We start from the raw sequence: 22,431 nt of genomic DNA on the forward strand, positions 1-22,431 counted from the left end.
GCACCACTTCTGGCTTTTTCTGTGTACGTGGTGCTAAGGAATCGAACCCAGGGCTTTATGCATACTAGGTAAGCACTCTGACACTAGGCCATATTCCCAGCCCCTCTTTGGTTTGTTTTAAAGTATGTGATAATCACTCAGAATTCTGTGCTTTCCTTATTAGGACAGATGCACTTTGGCTGAGGTGGTGCATCGCCGGGTTTCCCCGGAAGGTTTCAGAGTGATGAACACCTTTTTCCCCCTGAAAGCCAGACATATAGGAGTAGGTAGGCCGTGGGTGAGCTGTGCTGCTAATCTACTAGAAAGCCTACTCTTTAGATAGAGAATGCCACCTAGAGTTTAGGAGTTTCTTTCTTTGTACAAAAAATAATCTGTCTGATGACCCAATGTCTGGGACTCTTTTGACAAATTACATGAAAAAAGTTATTCTTGAAGGAATGTAGATTTGTGCCTCAAAATATTTGATGATCAAGTATTTTCTGGGCTATATATTGTCAGGATTTAATCATATTTCCCTTGGCTCAGGTTATTAACTATTCTAAAAGGAATTCAAAGGTATTTTTTAATCCTTCATTGCTAAATGTTACTGATTTCATTTACCTCTATACCCAGTACCTCACACCTGTGGTTTTGAATAAATACCTCAGTCACTTTTTAAGAATCTTTGCCATCACTTGGCTCAATCTTTAGGTGTTTTTTTTTTTAAATTCAACTAAATGCCATTGTTTAGGGTAATACTCACTTACATATCCTATTTCCTGAAGCACGATCTCATGTGTTTTAATATTTATAAAATAAAATGTGGGACCTGGAATACACAAATTTAAACTGATTTGACTTTGTTTTGAGGGACAGAGTGTCACTCACTGTTAGATTGCTTGCCTAATCTCCCCAAACCCAGAAGCATTTTCTAACCTTGTTTTGAGGAAATCATTTCTTTGGAAGAAGCCGCTCTGTGCTGACTTTGATCAAGCCACCTTTGTCTTTCCTCATCTCTGTTACTGGTACTGTTTTTGAGTGGACTGTTTGTAGAGCCAGTGTTGTCATATTGGCTTCATGATGTGAATTCCATGTCGATTTTTAGCACTAACAAAAGAGAATATATGGCTGGGAATGTGGCTTAGCGGTAGAGTGCTTGCCTAGCATGCATGAAGCCCTGGGTTCGATTCCTCAGCACTACATAAACAGAAAAAGCCAGAAGTGGCGCTGTGGCTCAAGTGGTAGAGTGTTAGCCTTGGGCAAAAAGAAGCTCAGGGTCAGTGCCTTATCCCTGAGTCCAAGCCCCAGGACTGGCAAAAGAGAGAGAGAGAGAGAGAGAGAGAGAGAGAGAGAGAGAGAGAGAGAGAGAGAGAGAGAGAGCACATTTCTACCCATGATGCGCATCAGAAGCCAAGAAAAGAGAGGTTTGTGTGTAAACATATCTGTAGCCCAATGACTAAAGAACATGACAAATCTTTATAGAGTATGTATGTTACTATTTTAAAATTATAACTCTTTTTAAAACTGACAGATTTTTAAGAATCTGAAAACAGGTTTGTGTGCTTAGTTGCTTTAAAATTGCTTTTATTTCTCCATAGAGATGTCAGGATTTCAAATAATTATGAGTTCAGCTCACACCCAGGGGCAGCGTCACACACCATTGCATAAGTTTCCTTTACTCATCAAGCCTTGGTCTGTGGGGAAAGTCTCCCTCAGCCTTAGCTGTGGTGTGTCTGGGTTAGCGTGGTGGTAGCCCATCAAGAGGGAGATGGAGATTCTTAGTCTCCAACATCACAAAACCACACTGCGAGCACTGGACACCCCAAGGCTGGTTGAAACCTGGCCCGATTCAAATGGAGTACGTGCTGACAGCTGTCTGGCCTGTGTGCTGTGGCTCACCCAACCTGTGAACTGACTTGTGACCTGCCTGGTCCTTGGTTTGGGGTAAACTCTTCTTGTCCCCTTGCTGATGAAGAAAATTGCATCTATGTGTGCTTTTTTTCCCTCATGTCATTATTACTCTTTCCCCTTTACCTCGGTGGGGGGTATCACCTGGGTCTTCTCATTTATAAATGTCAAATCCATTTTTGTATTAGATTGTACCTATGGTGAGAGGGCTCTGTAGTGTGTATGTATGCTGAACACGTTTTTATAGTTTAGCAGACTTGAAGGCATGGTCTAATAATATGTTCCTTGCTGGTTAATACATTTAAGATTTTACATTTATGAAGCTATCATTGCTTTAGTGCATGATAGCTAAGCTGCCTTCTGAGTAAAGAATTAAAACATTCAGGTGTCACAGCACATTGGAATATGTTGTGGATTATATGTTAATTATTTACTGAATTTTCTTTTATATTTCTGCCAACTAAGATTAAAGGACAACGCATATCAGATATTTTAAAACACACATTTTTGTTGCTGTGTGAACTCTTCTAGCTGATTTCTGGAATTGTGATGGCATATATTCAAATATGGCTTGATATGTAGGAAGATATGCATTTGTGCTGTCATGATGTGTTGTTTGGGTTTCTGTATTTTGTAGAAGGGAAAAAATTTTAATCACAAGAAACTAGGCAGTAGGGAGAAAAGCTGGGAAGAGGAAATTCAGAAACAAAAAGGAAGCAAGAATGGAAATGGGCTCAGGACACATGTGGGACCCTCTGGACAGATGTGCAGACATCACAAGCAGCATGGGGCACTCATGGACCACAGGAAGGAGCTGAGCTCTATCCCCTAGTTGTCTTGAGAATGAGGTAGAGACACTTGTAATGCCAGTGACCTTCGGGTCACACTCAGTTGCTCTTCCACAGGCTAGTGGTTCTGAATTTTTATTTTTGCAGATTAATCCTCTGTGGTGACCAGAAGCAGCGAGTTCTAAGTGTAAGAAATGCATTGTAAACAAGCTTCTGGATGATTCCAATGCAGGTAGTCTGATCAGAGAAATAATCCCTAACCATTATCTTTTTGTTATATTCTTAGTAAACTGGGGAGAAGAATCAAAACCTAGAGGAATTTAGCTTTATAAAAGCTTTGGAAAGTATAAGCTTTGTAATAAGAAACAGCACTAAGGAAGTGCTTCTAACCCATTGGCTTCTAAGGAAGATGGCTGAGCTTAGTTTGAAAGGATAAGGTGGTTGTGGTCACCTGGTGGTTGGGGGACTTAATTCGCATTTGGGAGTCTTGTGGAAGCCAGGGAACCAGGAGGTGGGAGAGGAGCACACCAAGTTCCTCTGGGTTCCACAGAATGAGAATTTGGGATCTGGTGTGGAGGAAGTGGTTAAGAAGGTAGATTTGCATCTTAGTTAAATCACTGGTGACAAAGAGACACACAGTGGCAGGAAGACTGAAGCCACATCACATCATTACAAGGCCAAGAAAGTAAAGCAGTAAATTGGGCAGTGGTTTGAAAGTTCTTGGTCATATGTTTTCACTGTAACAATTTGCATTTCAGAATGACTCAGAACAGTCCTTGAAGAAGTGAAGAAGTAAAGGCTACCCTTCTCCTTACAGGTATTTTTATTTGGTCCCTAACATTTATTGGGTGTTCAGGATAAGTTAACACTGTTTAGGTTACACAGCTCTAGTGTTTGTATTTAGGGTCTTCAGCAGCTCAGTGTATTACGCCTTTGATGAAGACAAGCCAAACCTATCAGCAGTCACAGTAGCTCAGGTTTCATTTAACGCTTTGACAGCTGGGCAGAGGTAAGTGATGAAAGATGAAAAAGTATACCATCTTCAAACCTGTCAGAATTTCTCCTTTAGGTAATCATCACAAGAGGGGGGGAAATTTCACAAGAAGGGATAACTCAGTGAGAAAGTCGATGAGTGAATTTCACCAGAAAAAAATCAGAAAATGCTATCTGTAGCCTGGGTGTGGATGGAGGTCTTATTTGTTCCTGAATTCTAGGAGGTGTTTTTGGACAGATAATATGCCCCATGATGCTATTTAACGGTGGAAGACTGCTTGCAATCAGATAGTCATGATTAAGAGATGATTTAATGCTTGGCACAAATGAGCCTGAGCAAGCAGCGCGGGTATATATATTTTTTAAGGGCAACAATGATTTGGTAACGTGAGCGGAATATTCCTGGACTTGCCACCTGTTGTTGACAGTTACCACGGGGAGAGGGGAGGCTGTGTCCAGTGCTAATTGCGGCGAATCCTAAGGCTCAGTCTGCGTGCCACGCTAGTCAGCCCACAGGCGTGCTTCGCCAGCAGGAGTGTCCTGTGACACGGGCATTCGCCCTGCGCCCTGTGCGTACGCGGCAGAACTGATTTTTCCAAAAGTGACCCACGATAGTAATTTAGGGGCAAGGGGTCTTAAGTGAAATGAGAAGCACGGATGTCAAAATAAAACCGCCATAAACACGCTACTCTCTCCTCCCACACCAGCTTGTGTTCCGGTGGCAGGGCAGTCGCCAGACCCACCCTAGCCGTTTGGAAATGCCAGTTTCCCCGCGCGCCAGTTCGCCCACTCGCGGAAAAGGCCCAGCGTAGCTCGTTCCTCCCTCCGAGTGCGGGCCTTTGTCCCTTTCGCGATTGGCTGGGGCTGCTATCGCTCTGCCTTCTACGCAAGAGGGCGGAGCTTTGTGACGCATGCAGTGATGCATCCGAAGGTATAAATAGCCCTGCCGGTGTTGGGGTCTCACAGGAGCCGCCAGTGAGGGGGCAACGAGGAAGCCCTTTTAGAGGTAGCTGGAGAGCCGGAAGTGGGCGCGGCCGGCAGCTGCCCTGCAGTTAGGCCTGGGGCGGGTGGACTCTTTAGTGTGGGGGAGGCGGAGGGTCCACTGTGAGCAGCGGGCACGTAGGGAGCTGGGGCGGAGGCTGGAAGGCGGAGCTCCAGGGCGGACAAAGCCGCCCCAGGCCGCCCAGAGTCGAAGCCGATTGGCACGCATCTCCCCTCGGATTTCACTGTTGTAGCGCACAAAACCAGGGGCGAAACGAGCGGAGACTCGAGGGTGCCCTCAGTCCCGGCCCAGGGACTTTGCGAGGTCACGGCGGGCTCTCGGGTGCCCCACTGGCCGCCGGCCGGGGTGGAGCGTTGCACCCGTGGGCGGGGACTGGCAGGGTTCCCAACGGGCGGGAGGCGGGGCTTCGCGCGGTGGCTTGATGGACACCCCGGAAACCAGACCACAGCGCTGTTAGCTCAGCTGTCACCCCTAAACAGCCCTCGATATTACCGCATTTTCCATAGAGAACTGTCACGAGCAAACTGGCACACCCACAGAAAGGGAGCTTTGTGAGCTCACACTAAAGACTTAACACGTTTTATAGGTAATACCTAGATGGATGTGAGACCTGTATACTACCCATACATATCGATGCCTGTGTCCTTTAGCATTTAAGCACGTGGGCCTGCCAAAGCTGCATTGTTGTGTGTGGTGTTGAGAACAACACTATCGTAGTCTTTTCATTAAGGGATTCGTACAACTGATGATGTTCTCAAAGGGTTCACTTCAGCCAATACAGACTCATTTGTTCTGACCTCTGGTAAGGTGAAATGTGCTTTAAGATATTCCTCTTTTTTGCTATGACATTCAAACTTGGCCACTGGTATAATTACTGTAACCAAACCGTGCCCACTTAGCCCCATGAAACTGTGTTGGAGGGATGTAGTTAGGGTTCATTATGTCCTATTCTGCTCTTCAGAAGAACCTATGGGAGAAAATTTCTCCTGGGTCTCAGTGTCCAGAACAGCTGTGATTCCCTCAAGCAACCCATTTGTTTACCTCAACAAACCATTTACCCACCTCGTTCCTATTTTGTGGTGTCTAGGTGTTTAGGAATGGATTTGAATACCTGTATCACAAAGTGAAGGACCTATGGTTTGTGCTGGGGTGCTAACCTCGCCTATAACTTCATTTTTTCCTACCATAAAATTTCCCTTACTCATGAACTGACTTCGTTATGTTCATTCATAAGCCCTTTAAAACACGTAAGAATCAGAGAAACATACTGCCACACAGGATTGAAAACCTCTGTGCCTTTGACTTATGAGCTCAACAGTATATAATATCTTTGGTACCACTTCTAAGTCAGACAACAGGAGGGGGAAGAGGTGGAAATTAGGGCAGAGAGAAAGGAAGGCTATGAAAAAGAAAAAGCTGTGTATGATATCTGCCATAATGCTGCAAGTAAATTATATTTAATGTTAAAGACAAAATGAATAGGCACAAAGATCATACTTAAGGATGAGCAATATGTCAGGGGATATGTTTAGGGAAAACTGTCATTTCCTGGCTGAAACACTCACTCTGAACGTGTGGTTGTTCTCTGGGAAACATCATAGCTTATCTTGTATTTCATGAAATGTTATAATCACTGGATCTTATAGAAGCAAGTTTTTGTTTGGTAGTTTGCTTCTTTATTTTTAATCTCCTGAGAGTCCTGGCAGGATTTTTCCTAAGTATTTTTTACTTTTTTTTATTATAAAGGTGATATATAGAAGGGTTACAGTTACATAAGTCAGGCAAAGAGTACATTTCTTTATGGACAATATCATCCCCTTGTATTTAAAAAAAATACTAGATTGCTCATCCTCACATAAAACTGTTAGTGGGTTCATAGGATTATCAGTAATCATCCAGTTTTACTAAAACAGAATTTAACTTAACACTAGTAATTTAAATATAATATAGACTTCTCCTTGGAAAAAGTTAAGTCATAAGTATTTCAGTACAAAATATACTGTGGATGACTTTTTCTTCATTCTAGTTGAAATTACAGACATCCTGCCAGAATGATTTCTTCAAAGCCCAGACTTGTCGTACCCTATGGCCTCAAGACTCTGCTGGAAGGAGTTAGCAGAGCCATTCTCAAAACCAACCCATCGAACATCACCCAGTTTGCAGCAATTTATTTTAAAGAACTTATCGTGTTTAGAGAAGGTTTGTTACTGTTTTACATTATATACATATACACACATCTACATGTATAGGTGTTACATGCACATTCAAAGATATGTACATGCACATATATACATGTACACATGTATACATATTTGAAAAGGCATTTTAAATTGGGAATTTTATGTTTCTGTATGTGATTTTCTATCTTTGTTCCTTCAGGGAATACTTCTCTGGATATAAGAGATCTGGTTAAACAATTTCATCAGATTAAAGGTAAGGGCCATAAGTGGTTATAGTCTTGTTATCATTGGTTTTAAGGTACAGCATAATTGCTAACCTACATTCACACTTTAAAATGATGCTTGCTTGAGAGGTGGAGATCAGAAGATTATGCATGATTCAAGGATATCTGTCAAAAATTTAGCAAGACTATCTCAAAGAACAAGCAGGACAACATAGGGTTGCATACCTAGTATTCAGGAGGTATAGGTAGGAGGTAGAGCACCTGCTTAACATATATGAGGCCCTATGATCTGTCCCCAGAACCACCAAAAATACAGTACAGTACCAGTTATTAGAAGCTGGTGAGGTGCTCAAGAGTCGACCTCCCCTACTGCAGCAGTACCCATTCCAGATATAAGCCTGTATTAATAAGAATGCTAAGTCAGGATCTCCAAAGCTTTTGCTATTGGTTAGTTTTCTACCCAGCAGCATGGGAAATATGGATATAAGAACATGGCTGCACACACACGTCATTTTGTTTCAGTTGCATACTTCTTTCTGGCATTTTCTCCCCTAGAAATAGCATTTTTGCTAGTTCTCTATACAGAAACTGAAATGTTTAACTTCTCAGTAGCTTTAAACTTCATGGATGATCAGGTGATAGAGTAGAAAAAGATCTAGACATGGGAGTGAACCATGTCATCCCATTTTTCCCAGAGCCTGCTCTCTTTCAGTGCTCCCTGGTCTCTCTAGGGCCATCATTGTGCCATCTCGCCCACATATGCTCATTTCCAAACCAGCTCTTCAGCTTGCTTAAACAGACCCTGGCTTTCTTGTCTTCTCAGGAGAATTTCATTACTTGATTAATTGATGCACTGTATGGATGATAGGTGTGTGTGTGTGCGCGCACACACGTGCACTGGGGCTTAAACTTAGGATTTAGGAGTTGTCCCTTAGCATTTTTGATCCAGGTTAGCACCTGCGCTACAGGTTCAATTCCAACAGATGATATTTTAAATCAAGAGTCATGGCTCTTTAAATCTACCTCTTAGTATGTGCTAGGAAAAGGGATGATGGAATAGGATATTTTATCAACTATTTTGTTCTAGATATTTTGTCATTCAGACTTTGAGGTAGACATCATTACAACATAAATCTGAGGCTGGGGAATGACTAACTTCTAAGTTTCTAAATATTAAGTTGATAAAGTTAGAATCTGCATTTAGATCTCCCTACTAGCACACCTCCTATTTTTTTTACATTATAAGATAACATTCTATGATTCTTGAACTTAGTAGATAGGATTGCTTAGCTCTCTTTCCCATATCTGACACTACTGCTTCACTTTCTCCTTTGTGATCTACAGTGGAAGTTTTGGCCCAGAACTTACTAATTCTTCTTTCATCTCTTGGTGAAGAGCTGTCTCCTTTAGGGTGGCAACTGATATCTTACCACCACTTATCACCCTCCCCGCCCAAAGCTTAATTGCACTCAGTTTCCAGTGTCAGCTTTCAACAGACAATCAAGATAAGAAGGTCCCATGGCTAGGTATATTTAGTTCATTGGTGAAGCATCCGCTTAACATATATAAGGCCCTATGTTCTGTCCCCAGAACCACCAAAAATAAGTAATAAAAATAAAAACACAGACAAGCCCATCTGGATCCTCCACTGAGTTACTCTGTTAACTTTTCTAACTGATCCGGAATATTTTTGGATGACTGACTTGGATATATAACAGCATTCACAGCTGTGAACTGCTGCTGATCAGTAGGCCCAATTTCAATTTCTTTGTAGCACCATAGCAGTTATAACATGTTATTAAGTACTATCTTAAACTATGTATTCACACTGAATGTTCACAATACTGAATTCACCACATAAAAAATTATATTGTTTGATGCCTTACTTTTAGAGTTAATTATACACACTGGCAACTATCCATTCATGACCAAGGTATATATTTTAGGCTATCCATACTAAAATTTTCAAGGCTTCAACACTACTCCAAAACTTTCCTGTGCATCTTCTCAATCTTTCATGGTCATGTTTTCCAAAGGTAAATGAACTGAGTGTCTTAAGCAAAAAAGAACAGGAATTTAGTACCCACACTAAATCAAAGACTTTGGAAAATAAATCACATCTTTGTATATTGGGATTTGAATGCTTTCTTTAAAATACTTTAAGGACTTTATGCTGATTGATCCATCTGGCTCTCTTTAGTAGAGAAATGGTCAGAAGGAATGGCATTGGATGAGAAACCAGAATGTGTAAAACAACCAGAAGTAACATCTATTTCCCAAGAACCTACACGGATGGAAAAATCTACAGACACAGAGGAGGACAATATAGCTGGACAACAATTTAGCAACAAGACCACTCAATTTCCAGCAGTTCATGCTGAGACCCCACAGCCTGAGGAGACAACTGAAGGAGTTTGGTGTCCTCCTTCCAAACCAACCACACCTAAGACTACTACCCCATCCTCATCACCACCGCCAGCACCTGTCTCAGCAGAGTATGCCTATGTCCCAGCTGACCCAGCTCAGTTTGCCGCTCAGATGTTAGGTAATATTCCATGTCCTCATTCTGATTCATCTGAAGTTTTAATGGTGGACGTGGCAACAAGTATGCCTACTGTTATCAAGGAGGTGCTGAGCTCAGAGATGGCTGAAGAAGTTGAGGTGCCCCCTCATTATGTGTGCGCTGGAGAGGTGGTAGAAGTGCAGTTTATGAGCCAAACATCTGTGCAGGTAGATGTGTGTTCTAAAGACCAAATGGCTGAACCAACAACGGCTTCCTCAGCTCCCTTGCAGGTTGAACAAGAACCTCCTGCTTATGATCAAGCTCATGATGCCCCTTTGCAGGCTGTCCATGTATCATCTATATATAATGATGCGCCTGTCATTGAAGGAGTTGTCTATGTTGAGCAGGTACCAGAATACATAGTTCTCCCTTTTACTGATGAAGTTGCTTGTCTTAAAGAAAATGAGCAGTCACCACCAGTTATTCCCAAGCCTGTAGTACACCCAACAGCCTCAGGCATGTATAGGAAATATGTAGAGTCTATAACTTATAGCGGAGGATAATGCAGAATACATAGCCTCAGTACACATGGAAGCAGAAGCTAAAGTTCTGCTCTCTAATAATGCTATTGATAGTCAGTCTGAGGTACCTGTGGAACCCCTGAATACAGAGGACTTGACCAAAGGAGCCTCTGAACAATCTGCATATGGCGGTCCTTACTATAGACCCTGGCAATTCTGGGCAGGAGGAGCCTCTACTCCAGGAAGCATAGGGTATATGTGCAACATAATGTCCAGGGGAGTCTACGGTCATCGCATGCCCCCCTCCCTCCTGCATCAGAAGGCCTTGCTAAAACAAATGAGAGCAGAAGGGGAAGCAGCACCTGTGCAGGTTTAAACTCAGATAATTACACATGTATACACTGTATTTCAGGTGACATCTGTATTTCAGGTAAATATGTAGGTAGTCTCAATGGTGATGGGTTGATCTTGGTGTTCAATAGTCTTTTTAAATGCCAAGCCTATTTAAAAGCTTTGTTGTATGAAACTTCACTTTTAGGAGTAATTTTTTAAAACACAGGTTCAATCTTTGGTCATAATAGCACAGAAGTGTTACTATGGACAGTATTAACAGCCTGTCACTTTTTGTAATCTGAATACTACTGCACAATTATTAGAGGGTGCCACTCTGGAACTTCCTGTGGATGTAAAATTGGACTGCAGCATTGCATTTTCATGGGCCTGGCATTTAAAATGCAAAGGAAATGGTGGTGTGCTTGACTGCTTTCTCACTGAGTCAGGAGAGCTCTGCAGTAGAAGTTGGGTGCTGGCTCACAGCCCGGATTCCTGCCTGAAAGCAGGTTACTCAGCTGGATGGAGAGAGGAAAGGCCAAGGTTGAACTGTCACACGGGAGCAGGGCGGTGGCAGTGGTGGGAGGGATGGCTATTGAACAAGTGGATGCAGTTTGCATGATAAGTAAAGTGCCAAATGCAAGCTGTTTCTTGACTGACCTGCCACTCATGTTTTCCTGTGACACAGACCTGACCTCCATCTCAATTTAATTATGGCATTTGGTCTGCCTATCCTCCTTGCTCCATCTGGACACTTGCAGGAGTCCTTCATTCTTTAGAGGTAAAAGGGTTATATGCATGAACCAAGCCCTCCCATTCCTTTTGCAGAAACTCTCAATTCTGACTCAAACTAGGATACAGAATTGTTACCAAAGCAGGTGCTTAGCAAAGATCAAATTTTGTTTGGTAGTGTGACACATTTGGCATAGCTCAATAGGCAGAGGGCAGAATGTGGAGCTGGCATTATAATTGTGGCTAAAGCAGCAAGCACTTTAGAACAAGTCACTGTTTTCAGGTGCTTAACTGTTGCTCAAGTAAAACAGCTATATTCTAATCACTATTACAGATAACACTGACAAGTAAGATTGAGTTCCCAAACTCAGCTATTTTACAGGACTGAAGCTTTGGCTTATAGGTATTTTTTAAATAAGCTCAAAGATCAATTGAAACTTGTTGAAGCTATTGAAAACAAATCTGCTTTATCACATATGCACATAGTATTCTTTCCTAGAGGCTGTGCAAGGGCAGAAGGTAAACTTGGCACATTTGTGCTTGTAGGTCCCATCCTCTGGTACTTGCCTCTCCAAGGTGAGTACCAGATTCATTTGGCAAGTCACACAGGCATTATAGATTTCTTAGTGTATGTTGATAGCTAGCATATCTCAAGATTACCAACTAGTCCACTGCTGTTTAGGGCATAGGATTTTAAGCCTTGCCATAGAAGGTGTTGCACTCTGGAGTTGAGATGTAGGTAAGGTGATTTTTGTGTGGATGTTGCCTAGGAAAGGGCCAGGACATTTGACTGATCAAGATGACAGCTAATGCCTGACTTGTTTTCTCTACTTTGTGAATGGCTTCACACTCAAGCTGGTTTCTGTAAAGCCAAAAGTTCTGATGCCCTCTTTCTCTGGGCATCCTGTAGAAGGCATGTCTAAAGTTTAAGAATCTGAAAACAGCCACTTTAAAATGATTGCTTTTCAGCCACAACTCTAGTGTCCTTCCACTTGGTATCATTCAGTTTTTTTCACCTGTACAAAATTGCTCTCTCACATTAGCAGGCACAATTATCTAGCCCTCTCTACAGCATGCTTTCTGGTACGTTTACTGCAAAACTGTTTTGTTAGATTTACAAACATTACTTTGCATAGCCCCTGACATGGAGACCAAACATTTCATGCATGCAATTTTTGTTTTGTTTTGTTTATAGCCCTAGCAACAAGTGAAGCAGGACAACCACCACCATATTCTAACATGTGGACCCTTTACTGTCTAACTGATATGAATCAACAAAGCCGCCCATCACCGCCACCTGCATCTGGGCCTTTTCCCCAAGCAACCCTCTATCTATCTAATCCTAAGGATCCACAGTTTCTGCAGAGTCCACCGAAAGTTACTTCTCCAACTTATGTGATGATGGATGACAACAAGAAGGCCAGTGCCCCACCTTTCATTTTAGTAGGATCAAATGTTCAGGAAAGCCAGGATTGGAAACCTATTCCTGGACATGCTGTTGTCTCACAGTCAGATGCCTTGAAGAGATACGCTGCAGTACAAGTACCCATTGCTGTTCCTGCAGATCAAAAGTTCCAGAAACATACCTTAAATTCCCAGAATGTTAGTCCTCCTACAAGTGGACAAGATGGCCCCCGACCACAAAGTCCAGTTTTTCTTTCTGTTGCTTTCCCAGTAGAAGATGTAGCTAAAAAAAGTTCAGGATCTGGTGACAAACGTACTCCCTTTGGAAGTTATGGTATTGCTGGAGAGATTACTGTGACTACTGCCCATGTTCACAGAGCAGAAACTTAAAATGGTAGGTAAACCTTACCTGCCATATGTGGACCTTAATCGCTTGTTTTTGTTTTTTGTTTTTTTAGCATTTTGATTTGACCTAGAGATTGGGATTTTTTTTTCAAAGTGATATGAGTAGAAGTATACCACTAATGAATGCCCAGTATACATGAACCAGTCAACCCAAGCCACCTTTGAACACACAATAGTATAGAAGAGGGGGTTATTAGATTGTTTCAAGGAAAGGATGATCCAGGCAGCATGTTTAAGGAATGGGGAGGAGGAGATGAGCTGTGAACTGCTACAGAACGAGTGAGGAAAGGACTCACGATGGAGCACTCAAGCTAAAGAGCTTTTTAGCACTTGCAAACTTGACTAGTATTTAAAGGTAAGCCCCTAAATGTTGTGGACAGCGGGGTAAGTAAAATATGGGCCTAGTGGGGAGACAGACACAAGTGCTAGTATAGTGCCTAGCATGCATAAGGTCATAGGTTTAAGCCCTAGCAGGCAAGAAAACTGATCCGGGCTCTTTTCATAGTGGCTGTTAAGTAGGATGCTCAGGCTTGAAAGTAGCCAGATTAGAGTACAAGAACTGCTAGAGTGTTTTAAAAAGCAAAGATAGCTAACTGAATTTCTGATCTCCAAATCAGTTCATATTTAATAATTCAATATTTGTTATTTCCATCAGATGATGAAAATGACAGTCAACATTCAAGCTGTTTGAGTCAACATTCAAGGTAGAGTCTACCACCAAGTGTAATATATCAATAAACTTCCTGCAAGCATAGAACTTTGTATTCTTATTTGAAATCTGTTCAGACTTGTTGAATACTCTTTCCCAGTGTTAGAGATTGAGTGCTAAATAAACTCCCTTCTTAACTGCATGTTCTAGGCAGCAGCTTACAAGGACTTGAAAGGATACTAACTAAATGACATCATTAGTATATGTGAAAAGAAATCACACTCTGGGGGAACATTCTAAAGCCTTTATTTAGCATCAGGTAGATTATTTCATTATAACACTTGTTAACTTCAAGATAGCAATTTACTGGCAGCTACCTAAGTGAGGCTCCTTGAGCAGTTAACTTCAAGATAGCAATTTACTGGCAGCTACCTAAGTGAGGCTCCTTGAGCACTGTCTGTCTGGGTGGATAAATACTAAAAGATTAATGAACCCCAAGTATAGGGGCAAAGCTACTGTACAGTAGGTCTCCATATATATTTTTAAGTACCCAGGTACCTTGAAATGCATAAGACCTCCTTGTGATATAATACATGAGTTAGCTTAATTTCTCTGGCATTTGCCACTGTAAGCTGACACATTTTAAAAGGTCTGTCATTATGTAATAATGATAGTGACTAAAATATTTCTAGGACATATTTGTGAACTGCTAGATTTTATACATATTTTCACTTAAAAATAAACATTTTAATTCTAATGACAACTGCAGAAAATTGTTATAGTAAATTCTTCAGAGCATGAAAACAAAATACCTTTTCCAGTTTAATTTTTGAGGATTTTCAAGTTGGTGAAACCTGAATATTCAAGTGGGTAAAGTTGAGATTAATATGAATAAAGCCATCTTATCAATTTAGTCTTTACAAATGACAACCTTTAACATTTGAGCATACATCATATAGGAGAACTAGAAACATTTCAAAGTTACTTCTAAAACATATAAGCATGACAGCATAAAATAGTTGAAAATAACTTCGTTTAAGAGTTCTATGTAATTCTATAAAGCTAATGTTAAATTTACATATAAACCTGCAGTAAACATGGCAGCTGCAACCAGAAAAGGGACCTTTTTCTCTTACCTCTCTGTAAAACAGTATTCTAAATGTATGTTGACAGCAAAATTAGACTTTTCCTGAGACTTTCATGATCAAAATCACTGTATAATCCTATCTTATGGGGGAAACGCAAGATAACTTGTGAACAATTTTTTTAAGATGAGAAACTAAGGGAAAATTTTGAACAAATTTAAGACTTATTTGTAGATTAGCCAAACACCCTGGCTTGTCTGCGTTTTAATAAATGTCAGGCAAATTGAAGTAGTTTCTGTCCCAGTAGCTGCCAGAGTAAAGCCAGTCTTGGGCTCCATTGTAGGGATTGGGACCTTGATGGAACCACCTGTTGAAACATCAATGGAAGGAGTCAATTGTATGAATGTAGAGAAATGCCCTACTAACTCCTTGGTATGTACAATTAGTATACACTAAAAGAGGGAAATAGTGCAAAATCACAAGGTAACTGCTGCTTCACTAGTATGCACTTCTCAGTAGTGACAATTCACCACTTGATGTACTTTGAGTCAGGAAATTCCAAAAAGACCCTGAATGAAACTTTCACTGCTTGGTAAAAGTGTACATAGAGCAATATTCTAAAAGGAATGATGATACCATAAAAAAAAAAAAACATCCATAGCACTTATCAACACAGTGCCACTTGAAAGGGCTTAATAGAGTTCTTAGGAACAACCAAATCTGACTTAGGCCTTCCTTGTCTTCCACTAATGTCCTTCTCCAGAAGAGCTGCACTAAATCATTTTCTTGCCCTTTAAAATGACACCCATTTTCCATAGTGCTAGCTTGCTGTAGGTAATAGTAATGTAAAATTACTTGCTCAAGAGGCGCTGTTAAATTTGTAACATTTTCCAAATAGGATTTAGTTTCTATGCTTGCCATTCTGTCCAAATAAATTGCTTCTAAAATATTTAACAAAAATGAAGTTAGATTTGTGTAGCAAATCTTATTCCAATAAAAACCCTAAGAGAAAATGCTTTATTATTAGGTTCCTTAAAGGATTATTCCCATTAGACCAACATTTTCCCGATTATCATCAATAATACTTTTGGAACTATTTTTCAAACAAATCTACTTTAAATGAGGAATGTATGGGTCATTCAGAGTTTGCATATATCAGTAGAAAGTCTCAGGAATATAATCAAAATCACAAATTCTTTGCAAGTCTAATGAGAAATACACAGTTATACTTTTTACCGTAACTGAAGTAAAATTTGTTTGGCAAACTCAAGCACATTAGAGAACTAAGCAAATCAAGAAGTTATCTAGTCTTAGGCTCTGTGCCATTTTATTTCTTGCACAGAAAATGGGGGGAAGGGCTGTCAAAATTGGTAGTAAACATTTCATAGAATGCTATATTAACAGCAAATAATGTTCTTACTTATACACTTCTAAAAAAATTCTCTGAGGTCTGTCTGCTAATCTGCCTTTGAAGAAGACCTGTTTTGGGACACAGTTGAGCCAGAACATCAAATGCACCAGATGTGAATCTGCTAAGTGATGGCTGTTAACTACAGGGTCAGGAGGTCTTCCAACCCCCACCTCTCATTATGAGCAATCATGTCAGGAAAGAGTTATGCTATTATGATACTTTCCCCCACATGAGAATCCAGTTCATTTATCTTTCTAAAATCTTAAACATAGCAAAGAGGGTGTGTGTGTGGTGTGTGAACCTTTCATTTAGTGATTTAGTGCTTTAGTCTATTCAGTCCAGAGATCTATAACAAAATAACATTTTCTAAAAATATTTCTGTACCAGACTCAAGGTATGGAAAGACTAACTGCCCCCCCTCTCAATTCCAACCCTGTCTCCCACCTTCTCCTATGCTCTGCTTCCTTATGTCTATAGGCTCCTCTAAGGAAACAGGTCAAGATCACAACAGCTATCCTCCTAAGCAGAAACTCATATGTAGTCTGAAAAGCTTCGCAGCCTAAATTCTCAAGTGAGTAAAAGCATTAAGCAGGAACACAAGCTTTTAGTATGGAGAAACCAGGGCCATATTCAATTTCTGAATTTGATTTCTATGAGGACTGGTGAGCCTTACACAGAAATGCCCTTGGGCAAAACTGACCACCTCCAACTCTTACTCAAACAACCAAATTGTTAAGAAATGGGTCGGTCCTGAAAACAAAGTCAAGGTGCAGCTTATTACCACAATGGGAAAGGAGCTCAAAGCACAGGATCTTTGGACAAGGTGCCAGCAGGATCACACAAACAGTCCCCATTTACAGAGGAGCTGGGAAGCTGAGTTGCTTTGCAGCAAGCAGGTGTAGCCCCCAGAAGGACAGTTCACAAACTGCTCTAGCTTTTCTTTTCAGTTTGGGCTGGCCAAAGATCTTTTATTTCCTGGATGTTAAAATATTTATATCATAGTAAAAATTCCCAGTGAACGTTTTACTTAAAGACTTGAGAATTCGACCAGAAAAATAAACGAGCTAAAAATTAAAGGCATGGCACAAAGGCAGGGTTTTCTGCCGAAGAAACTAGAACAAATGATAAAAATGTATCAGCTAGACGCTGGTGGCGCATGTGTCTAATGTTAGCTACTCAGGAGGCTGTGATCTGAGGATCACCATTCCAAGCCAGGCCAGGGCAGAGCAGTCCATGAGATTCTGTGGTTGTGTGTGGTTAATTTTTTGAGATGATAGAAAAAGAAAAACTCCTGGATTGGAGCCTTGAGCAAAAAAACTCAGGGACATGAGTTTTAAGTCCCAGAACCAAAAAGGGTCATTGTAAAAGTGGTTTTGACTGAGTTTAATGAAGGTGGGATCTGCTATTTACATGTACCCATGAGCAGGGACCTCAAATAAAATGAGATGCACCATCATTTCTTTGTTCTGGTAGCAAGGGATTTCTAGAGCAGCAGTTTTCACATCGCATTCCACAGAATTCAGGACTTTGGATATGTGCAGGTGGGGAAGTCATGGCTTGGACTTTCCCCTCACTCCTATCCAATCACAGCAAGCCCAGGCCTGGGTTTTTCTATTCATGGACTCTCCATGAGTACAAACAAAACCAAGCAGGTTAGATGATATGTATATGTAAAGATAATTTCTAGTTCTAATCATCTTTTTCCAGATGTTAAAAAAAGGACTACCAAATAAAGTACTGGAAAGCTTGCAGAATCATGCTCATATTGGCTTTAAAATTTAATAAACTGTAACGGTGATTTCTAACATGTAATAAATGTAAAAATGCTTTTGTTTGTGTTAATATAATCAATTGCAAAACAGTACTAAGTAACTTCTGAAAGAAAACTTTCAAAGGTTACTTTCTACTGACCAATGGAATCCAAGACATTAACTTTGCAATCCTTCTATTACAAGTCAACTAACTCCCTGTGTCTGGAAAAATAAAAGCATTCCTTAAATATCAATAATAATGATATATATGCAAATGACTCCATAATTTACTCATGTATGTGTATGCACATGTATGTGCATGCAGGAGCCTAAATGTATTTTAATGTTCACATCTGTGTGTGTGTGTGTGTGTGTGTGGGTCTTGGGACTTGAAGTTAGGCCCTGGGTGCAGTCTATAAACATATTTTGCTTAAGACTAGTGCTCTACCACTTGAACCACAACTCCACTTCTGGCTTTTTGGTAGTTAACTGGTGATAAGAGTCTCATGGCCAGGGCCTGGTGGCTCATACCTGTAATCCTAATCAAGAGGCTGAGAGGTGAGAATCCTGGATCAAAGCTAGCCTAGGCAGGAAAGTCTATGAGACTCTTATCTCCAATTAGGCACCAGAAAACTGGAAGTGGAGCTATGGCTCAAAATGGCAGCTACGATGCTTGAATGAAAGAGCTCAGGGGTAGTGCGCAGGCTCTGAGTTCCATGACTAACCAAAAGAAAAAAAAAAAATCTCATGGATTTTTCTGCCTGGGCTGGCTCTGGCTTTAAACTGTGATCTTAGATCTCAGGCTCCTGTATAGTTAGGATTACACACACGGGCCACCTAAAGCAGGCTCAAATCTTAATTCTAGGTTTTAAGTTCTCTCTTTAAAGGGTAAGATTTCCTGGGTTAAAAAAAAAAAACCTTGCTTAAATGACTTGTAAAAACTATGTGAAAGTATTTTAGCCTCAATTTCTCAGTAGTCATTTTCCAGTCATGTACACAATTCTTTCAGCTTCAAAACTAAGGGTCACAACTCGGCAGGTTTATGTTAGAGAAGCTCTGACTCTGCCATTCCGTGTCTGACATCTTGGCCTTGGCTGTAAGGTGGGTCTTACAGCTCAGCCATACACTGAAGGTCACGTACCTCGTCTTCCAGTCCTCTTCTGACTTGGATCTGTTTTTGCGAGCTGCTCTTTGTTTTTCCTCAAGTCGTTTTTTTTCTTCACTAGCTTGATCTAGATAAAACATCAACATCAAAAGAAAACATTTACTCTTTATGCAGAGAATGCCAGGAACAATACTAAGCACAGTAACTTTATGGAGAACCAATGTCCATATGTATCAGTGTCATCTCCACTGTGCTATTACACAAACACCAGTCAAGCATCAAGTTCTAACACTTGGTGCTGGTACTTGAGATACCATCTCTGTGGCAGCTGATGTTCTTAACATATACTGAAAAAAACCTTTTTATTAATAAAATTCTTTAAAAAAGGTTAAAATGCTCCAGTGAAAAAATCAGTTGGAACTATTGCCTAAATTATTCTAAATTCCTGCATATACCTCACTGAACTACTTCCAGTGCTAAGCACAAGAAATTCAAACCATCTTCTAAAATACTGTAGTACTGTTTCACAGGAGAGAATCAGAGTATTTTTTAAGACAGAGTCTTTCAACTTTGGGGGGCAGTCCTGGGGCTTGAACTCAGGGCCTGAGCACTGTCCCTGGCTTCTTTTTGCTCAAGGCTAGCACTCTACCACTTGAGCCACAGTGACACTTCTGGCTTTTTCTGTATATGTGGTACTGAGGGATCAAACCCAGGACTTCATGTATGTGAGGCAAGCACTCTACCACTAGGCCATATTCCTAGCCCTATATTCCAACTTTGGTACTGCTGACATGCTGAATAAGCTGATTATTAGTGCAGGCTGTTCTGTTATTAGTGCATGACAGGACATTTAAGCAGCAGTAATGGCCTCTAAAGTGCCCCTACCCTGAGATGTGGCATCCAAATTCTTCAGATTATATCACGTATTTCCTAGAAGGAAAAGTCGACCCCTACTTGAGAATCACTGAGTTAAAAGAAATGTAAACTTTAAGATTAAAAATGTTATAGTTAAGAGGAAGTCTCATTTTCTGTGAGGCTCACAAGGTGACATATGAATTCTGAAATTCATATAGCAAGGTCAGCAGAATGTGGCTTAAAGTTGACAAAGATGCTCTATTCCTCTGACATTTAAGGTGTGCCTCTGGCCATATGCAGAATGGTAAATTATCAGAGTACTATTGAAGTAGTAAATTAAGTTAAATAAGGTCAACTTTGTTTTACCAAGTTTAGAACAAATTTTATTAATCTAAACTTAAAAACCTCTACAATGGATCAAAACTGCCAGTACCCCAGTGATCCTAGCAAAGACCTGGAATGAAACAAACCATCATCCCAAAAAGAACCAGGCAGGCACAGCCGCTACTCACCTATCTCCCCATTCTCCATGGCTCTGATGTCTGGCCGCAATCTGCAGTCTGTCTTAGGAATCACACTTTCCATTTCCTTGTCTACTTCATTCAAAACCATTGCAAAGCTAGTAAAATTATACATCTGAAAAGAGTAAAAGTGACCAGATGAATACTTGATGAGCATGGATAACTGATGTTTTTAATCATAAAATGGAAGCCCTGAATTCAAGCAGTAGTTCGTCATTGGGCCTTGTGTTCATGACAGTAATAGCCTTTTTCAAGACACATGTCTAACAAATGGTCTGTGTCTACTCTTCTCAGAATAATCTGAAAGCAGCCATCAAAAAACATTCTTGACAACTCCAGAAGTAAAAGGAAAATATATACTGTTTCTTGTTTTCTTCCTATGTCTGGAGGACTGCTACTTTAAAAAAAATATATTTCTTTATTGTCCAAGTGATGTATCGAGGGGTTACAATTTCATATGTAAGACAGTGCATACAGTTCTTATCCAACTTGTTACCTCCTCCCTCATTTTTCCCAGCCTTCCCCTATGCTTACTCCTCCCTCCCCTCCTTTTTTTTTCTAATCCATCACGGGGCTTGAACTCTGGGCCTGGGCACTGTCCCTGAGCTCTTCAGCTCAAAGTTACCACTTGAGCCACAGTGCCACTTCTAGTTTTCTGGTGGTTAGTTGGAGATAAGAGTCTCACGGACTTTCCTGCCCAGGCTGCCTTTGAACCTTGATGCTCAGATCTCAACCTCCTGAGTAGCTAGGATTACCGGCATGATCCACCAGCACCCAGCATGGAGGGCTGCTTTTGATTCAGCTGTACCATACACAGGGCTGATCTGACCCCCAGGTAACTTTTAAGCCCTAGTGAAGTCCCATCTAGCATGTCTCCCATCCAGACATCAGAAAAGACAGATGACAGCCTGGGTCTCTAGGAAAGCAGCACACCCAAGCCAACAGAGGCCGGCGATGCCCCCCCCCCCCCCATGCCACCGGGGAAAGAATGCAGTGTTGTCAAATTCAGCAGGCCAAGCTTACCTGGGCAGAGTTGGGAGGCCGTGGTGCTATTCGCCACAGGAGAACACTTCCAGGGATAACAAACACACTTTCAGAATCTGGCATTGGCATTTCATCAGACTCTTCAGAGTTGCTCATCTAGAAGATCAACAGAAAAATGAAAAATAATTTAAGTGAAATGCTTACAATTTGCAAAGTAAGCACATTGTATGAGGGCAAAGACACTATAAACTTTTATTCCCCACAGAAAGTGTTCTTTTCACATTCTCTCAAGTTTGAGCAAGAGCTCCAAAGGAGCCTAGGGTTCCAGAGAGGCCAGATGTTCAGAGGCCCTCAAAGGTTCTCTTAGTCCTGCTTGAGGGTCTTTAGAAGAGCCTGAGACTGACAGCCGCACAGGTCAGGCAGGGGCCCACTCATCCTCCTAGTGAACTGCACTTCCTGTCTAGCTACACATCCTGTCTTTACTTCCTGTCTTCCAGGAAGTGGAGGGTCAGGGGTATGTGGAGACAGAGCCTAAAGAGTAAGAACTTTTAGAGCCTGTAGCTCCCATTGCACTCTGGGTTCTGCCCCATACATCCTGAGATGGCTTCTGCATGTCCCAGAGGAGGGGGTGGCTACCACACTTGCTGTGAATCATCAAAAGATTCAAAAGACACCCCAGAAGTCTTCATTGGCCATTCACGAGAGAAGTCAACCCTCTGCCCTTCAGATCCACATCTTCAGACCAGAAGTCAGAGAAAGGCAAGTGTAGGAGGCCAGCAGATGCAAACTGATCAGGCTGTTGAAGCCTCTATCTTGGTGGGATAATTCTGAGGAACCTGGGAGGTCATGGTTCATTGACAATTAACAGCTTATCACAAAAACCAGTGCTTACTGGTTTCTGGAAGCAGAAGCTAGGTGAGAAGATGGTGCTGGCAGACTGGAAGGAGCTTAGAAGCTGGAAGAGAGGGGGTACACCAGGCTTGTTCTGTCCAAACATGACTGAAGGTTGTGCACACAAATAACTTTCTAATTCTTATATCCTTTCCTTCTCACAATTATAGAATGACAGAATACATGCTGGAGTCTCTAGAGCATGTTGG

The 22,431-nt window shown here is 41.2% G+C and overlaps 2 protein-coding genes across 13 annotated transcripts in view; one reads left to right on the top strand and one right to left on the bottom strand.

Annotated features, from left to right (window-relative positions):
• Window positions 1–2: 2 nt before the first annotated feature.
• On the top strand, window positions 3–13,790 carry Cabyr (calcium binding tyrosine phosphorylation regulated). 7 transcript variants are annotated; one of them, XM_048363317.1, is made up of 5 exons: window positions 3–266; window positions 6,698–6,870; window positions 7,051–7,104; window positions 9,276–9,620; window positions 12,357–13,790. In XM_048363317.1, the coding sequence occupies exons 2-5, from the start codon at window positions 6,723–6,725 to the stop codon at window positions 12,953–12,955; spliced, it is 1,146 nt and encodes a 381-aa protein (XP_048219274.1). In that variant the 5' UTR covers window positions 3–266; window positions 6,698–6,722; the 3' UTR covers window positions 12,956–13,790. The 7 variants fall into 7 exon arrangements, 6 of the variants coding, with proteins under 6 accessions (XP_048219274.1, XP_048219272.1, XP_048219276.1 ...); XM_048363315.1 differs by lacking the exon at window positions 3–266 and adding an exon at window positions 2,000–4,674; XM_048363314.1 differs by lacking the exon at window positions 3–266 and having other exon boundaries at window positions 6,565–6,870; window positions 12,357–12,959; window positions 13,626–13,790.
• A 118-nt stretch (window positions 13,791–13,908) lies between these two features.
• Osbpl1a (oxysterol binding protein like 1A) overlaps window positions 13,909–22,431 on the bottom strand; it is a 206,796-nt gene continuing 198,273 nt past the window's right edge. For 5 of the 6 annotated variants that reach the window (XM_048363309.1, XM_048363310.1, XM_048363312.1 and 2 more), the window contains 4 exons: window positions 21,371–21,487; window positions 20,339–20,462; window positions 19,008–19,098; window positions 14,024–15,071 (listed from right to left, as the gene is read on the bottom strand). In XM_048363309.1, coding sequence (XP_048219266.1) covers window positions 14,969–15,071; window positions 19,008–19,098; window positions 20,339–20,462; window positions 21,371–21,487 — 435 coding nt within the window. In that variant the 3' untranslated portion in view covers window positions 14,024–14,968. Of the gene's footprint in view, window positions 13,997–14,023; window positions 15,072–19,007; window positions 19,099–20,338; window positions 20,463–21,370; window positions 21,488–22,431 lie in introns of those variants that run through there. The other variant, XR_007213389.1, reaches the window with a different exon arrangement.

This window comes from Perognathus longimembris, chromosome 15, assembly GCF_023159225.1.
Source record: "Perognathus longimembris pacificus isolate PPM17 chromosome 15, ASM2315922v1, whole genome shotgun sequence".
In the NCBI taxonomy this organism is placed as follows: Eukaryota; Metazoa; Chordata; class Mammalia; order Rodentia; family Heteromyidae; genus Perognathus; species Perognathus longimembris.

Bases quoted from the DNA above. Each gene is read 5' to 3' on its own strand.
- Cabyr (XM_048363317.1), top strand. From the start codon at position 6,723: ATGATTTCTTCAAAGCCCAGACTTGTCGTACCCTATGGCCTCAAGACT. The intron at 6,871-7,050 runs GTTTGTTACTGT...TTGTTCCTTCAG, and splicing joins ACTTATCGTGTTTAGAGAAG to GGAATACTTCTCTGGATATA. The intron at 9,621-12,356 runs GTAATATTCCAT...TTTTGTTTATAG, and splicing joins GTTTGCCGCTCAGATGTTAG to CCCTAGCAACAAGTGAAGCA.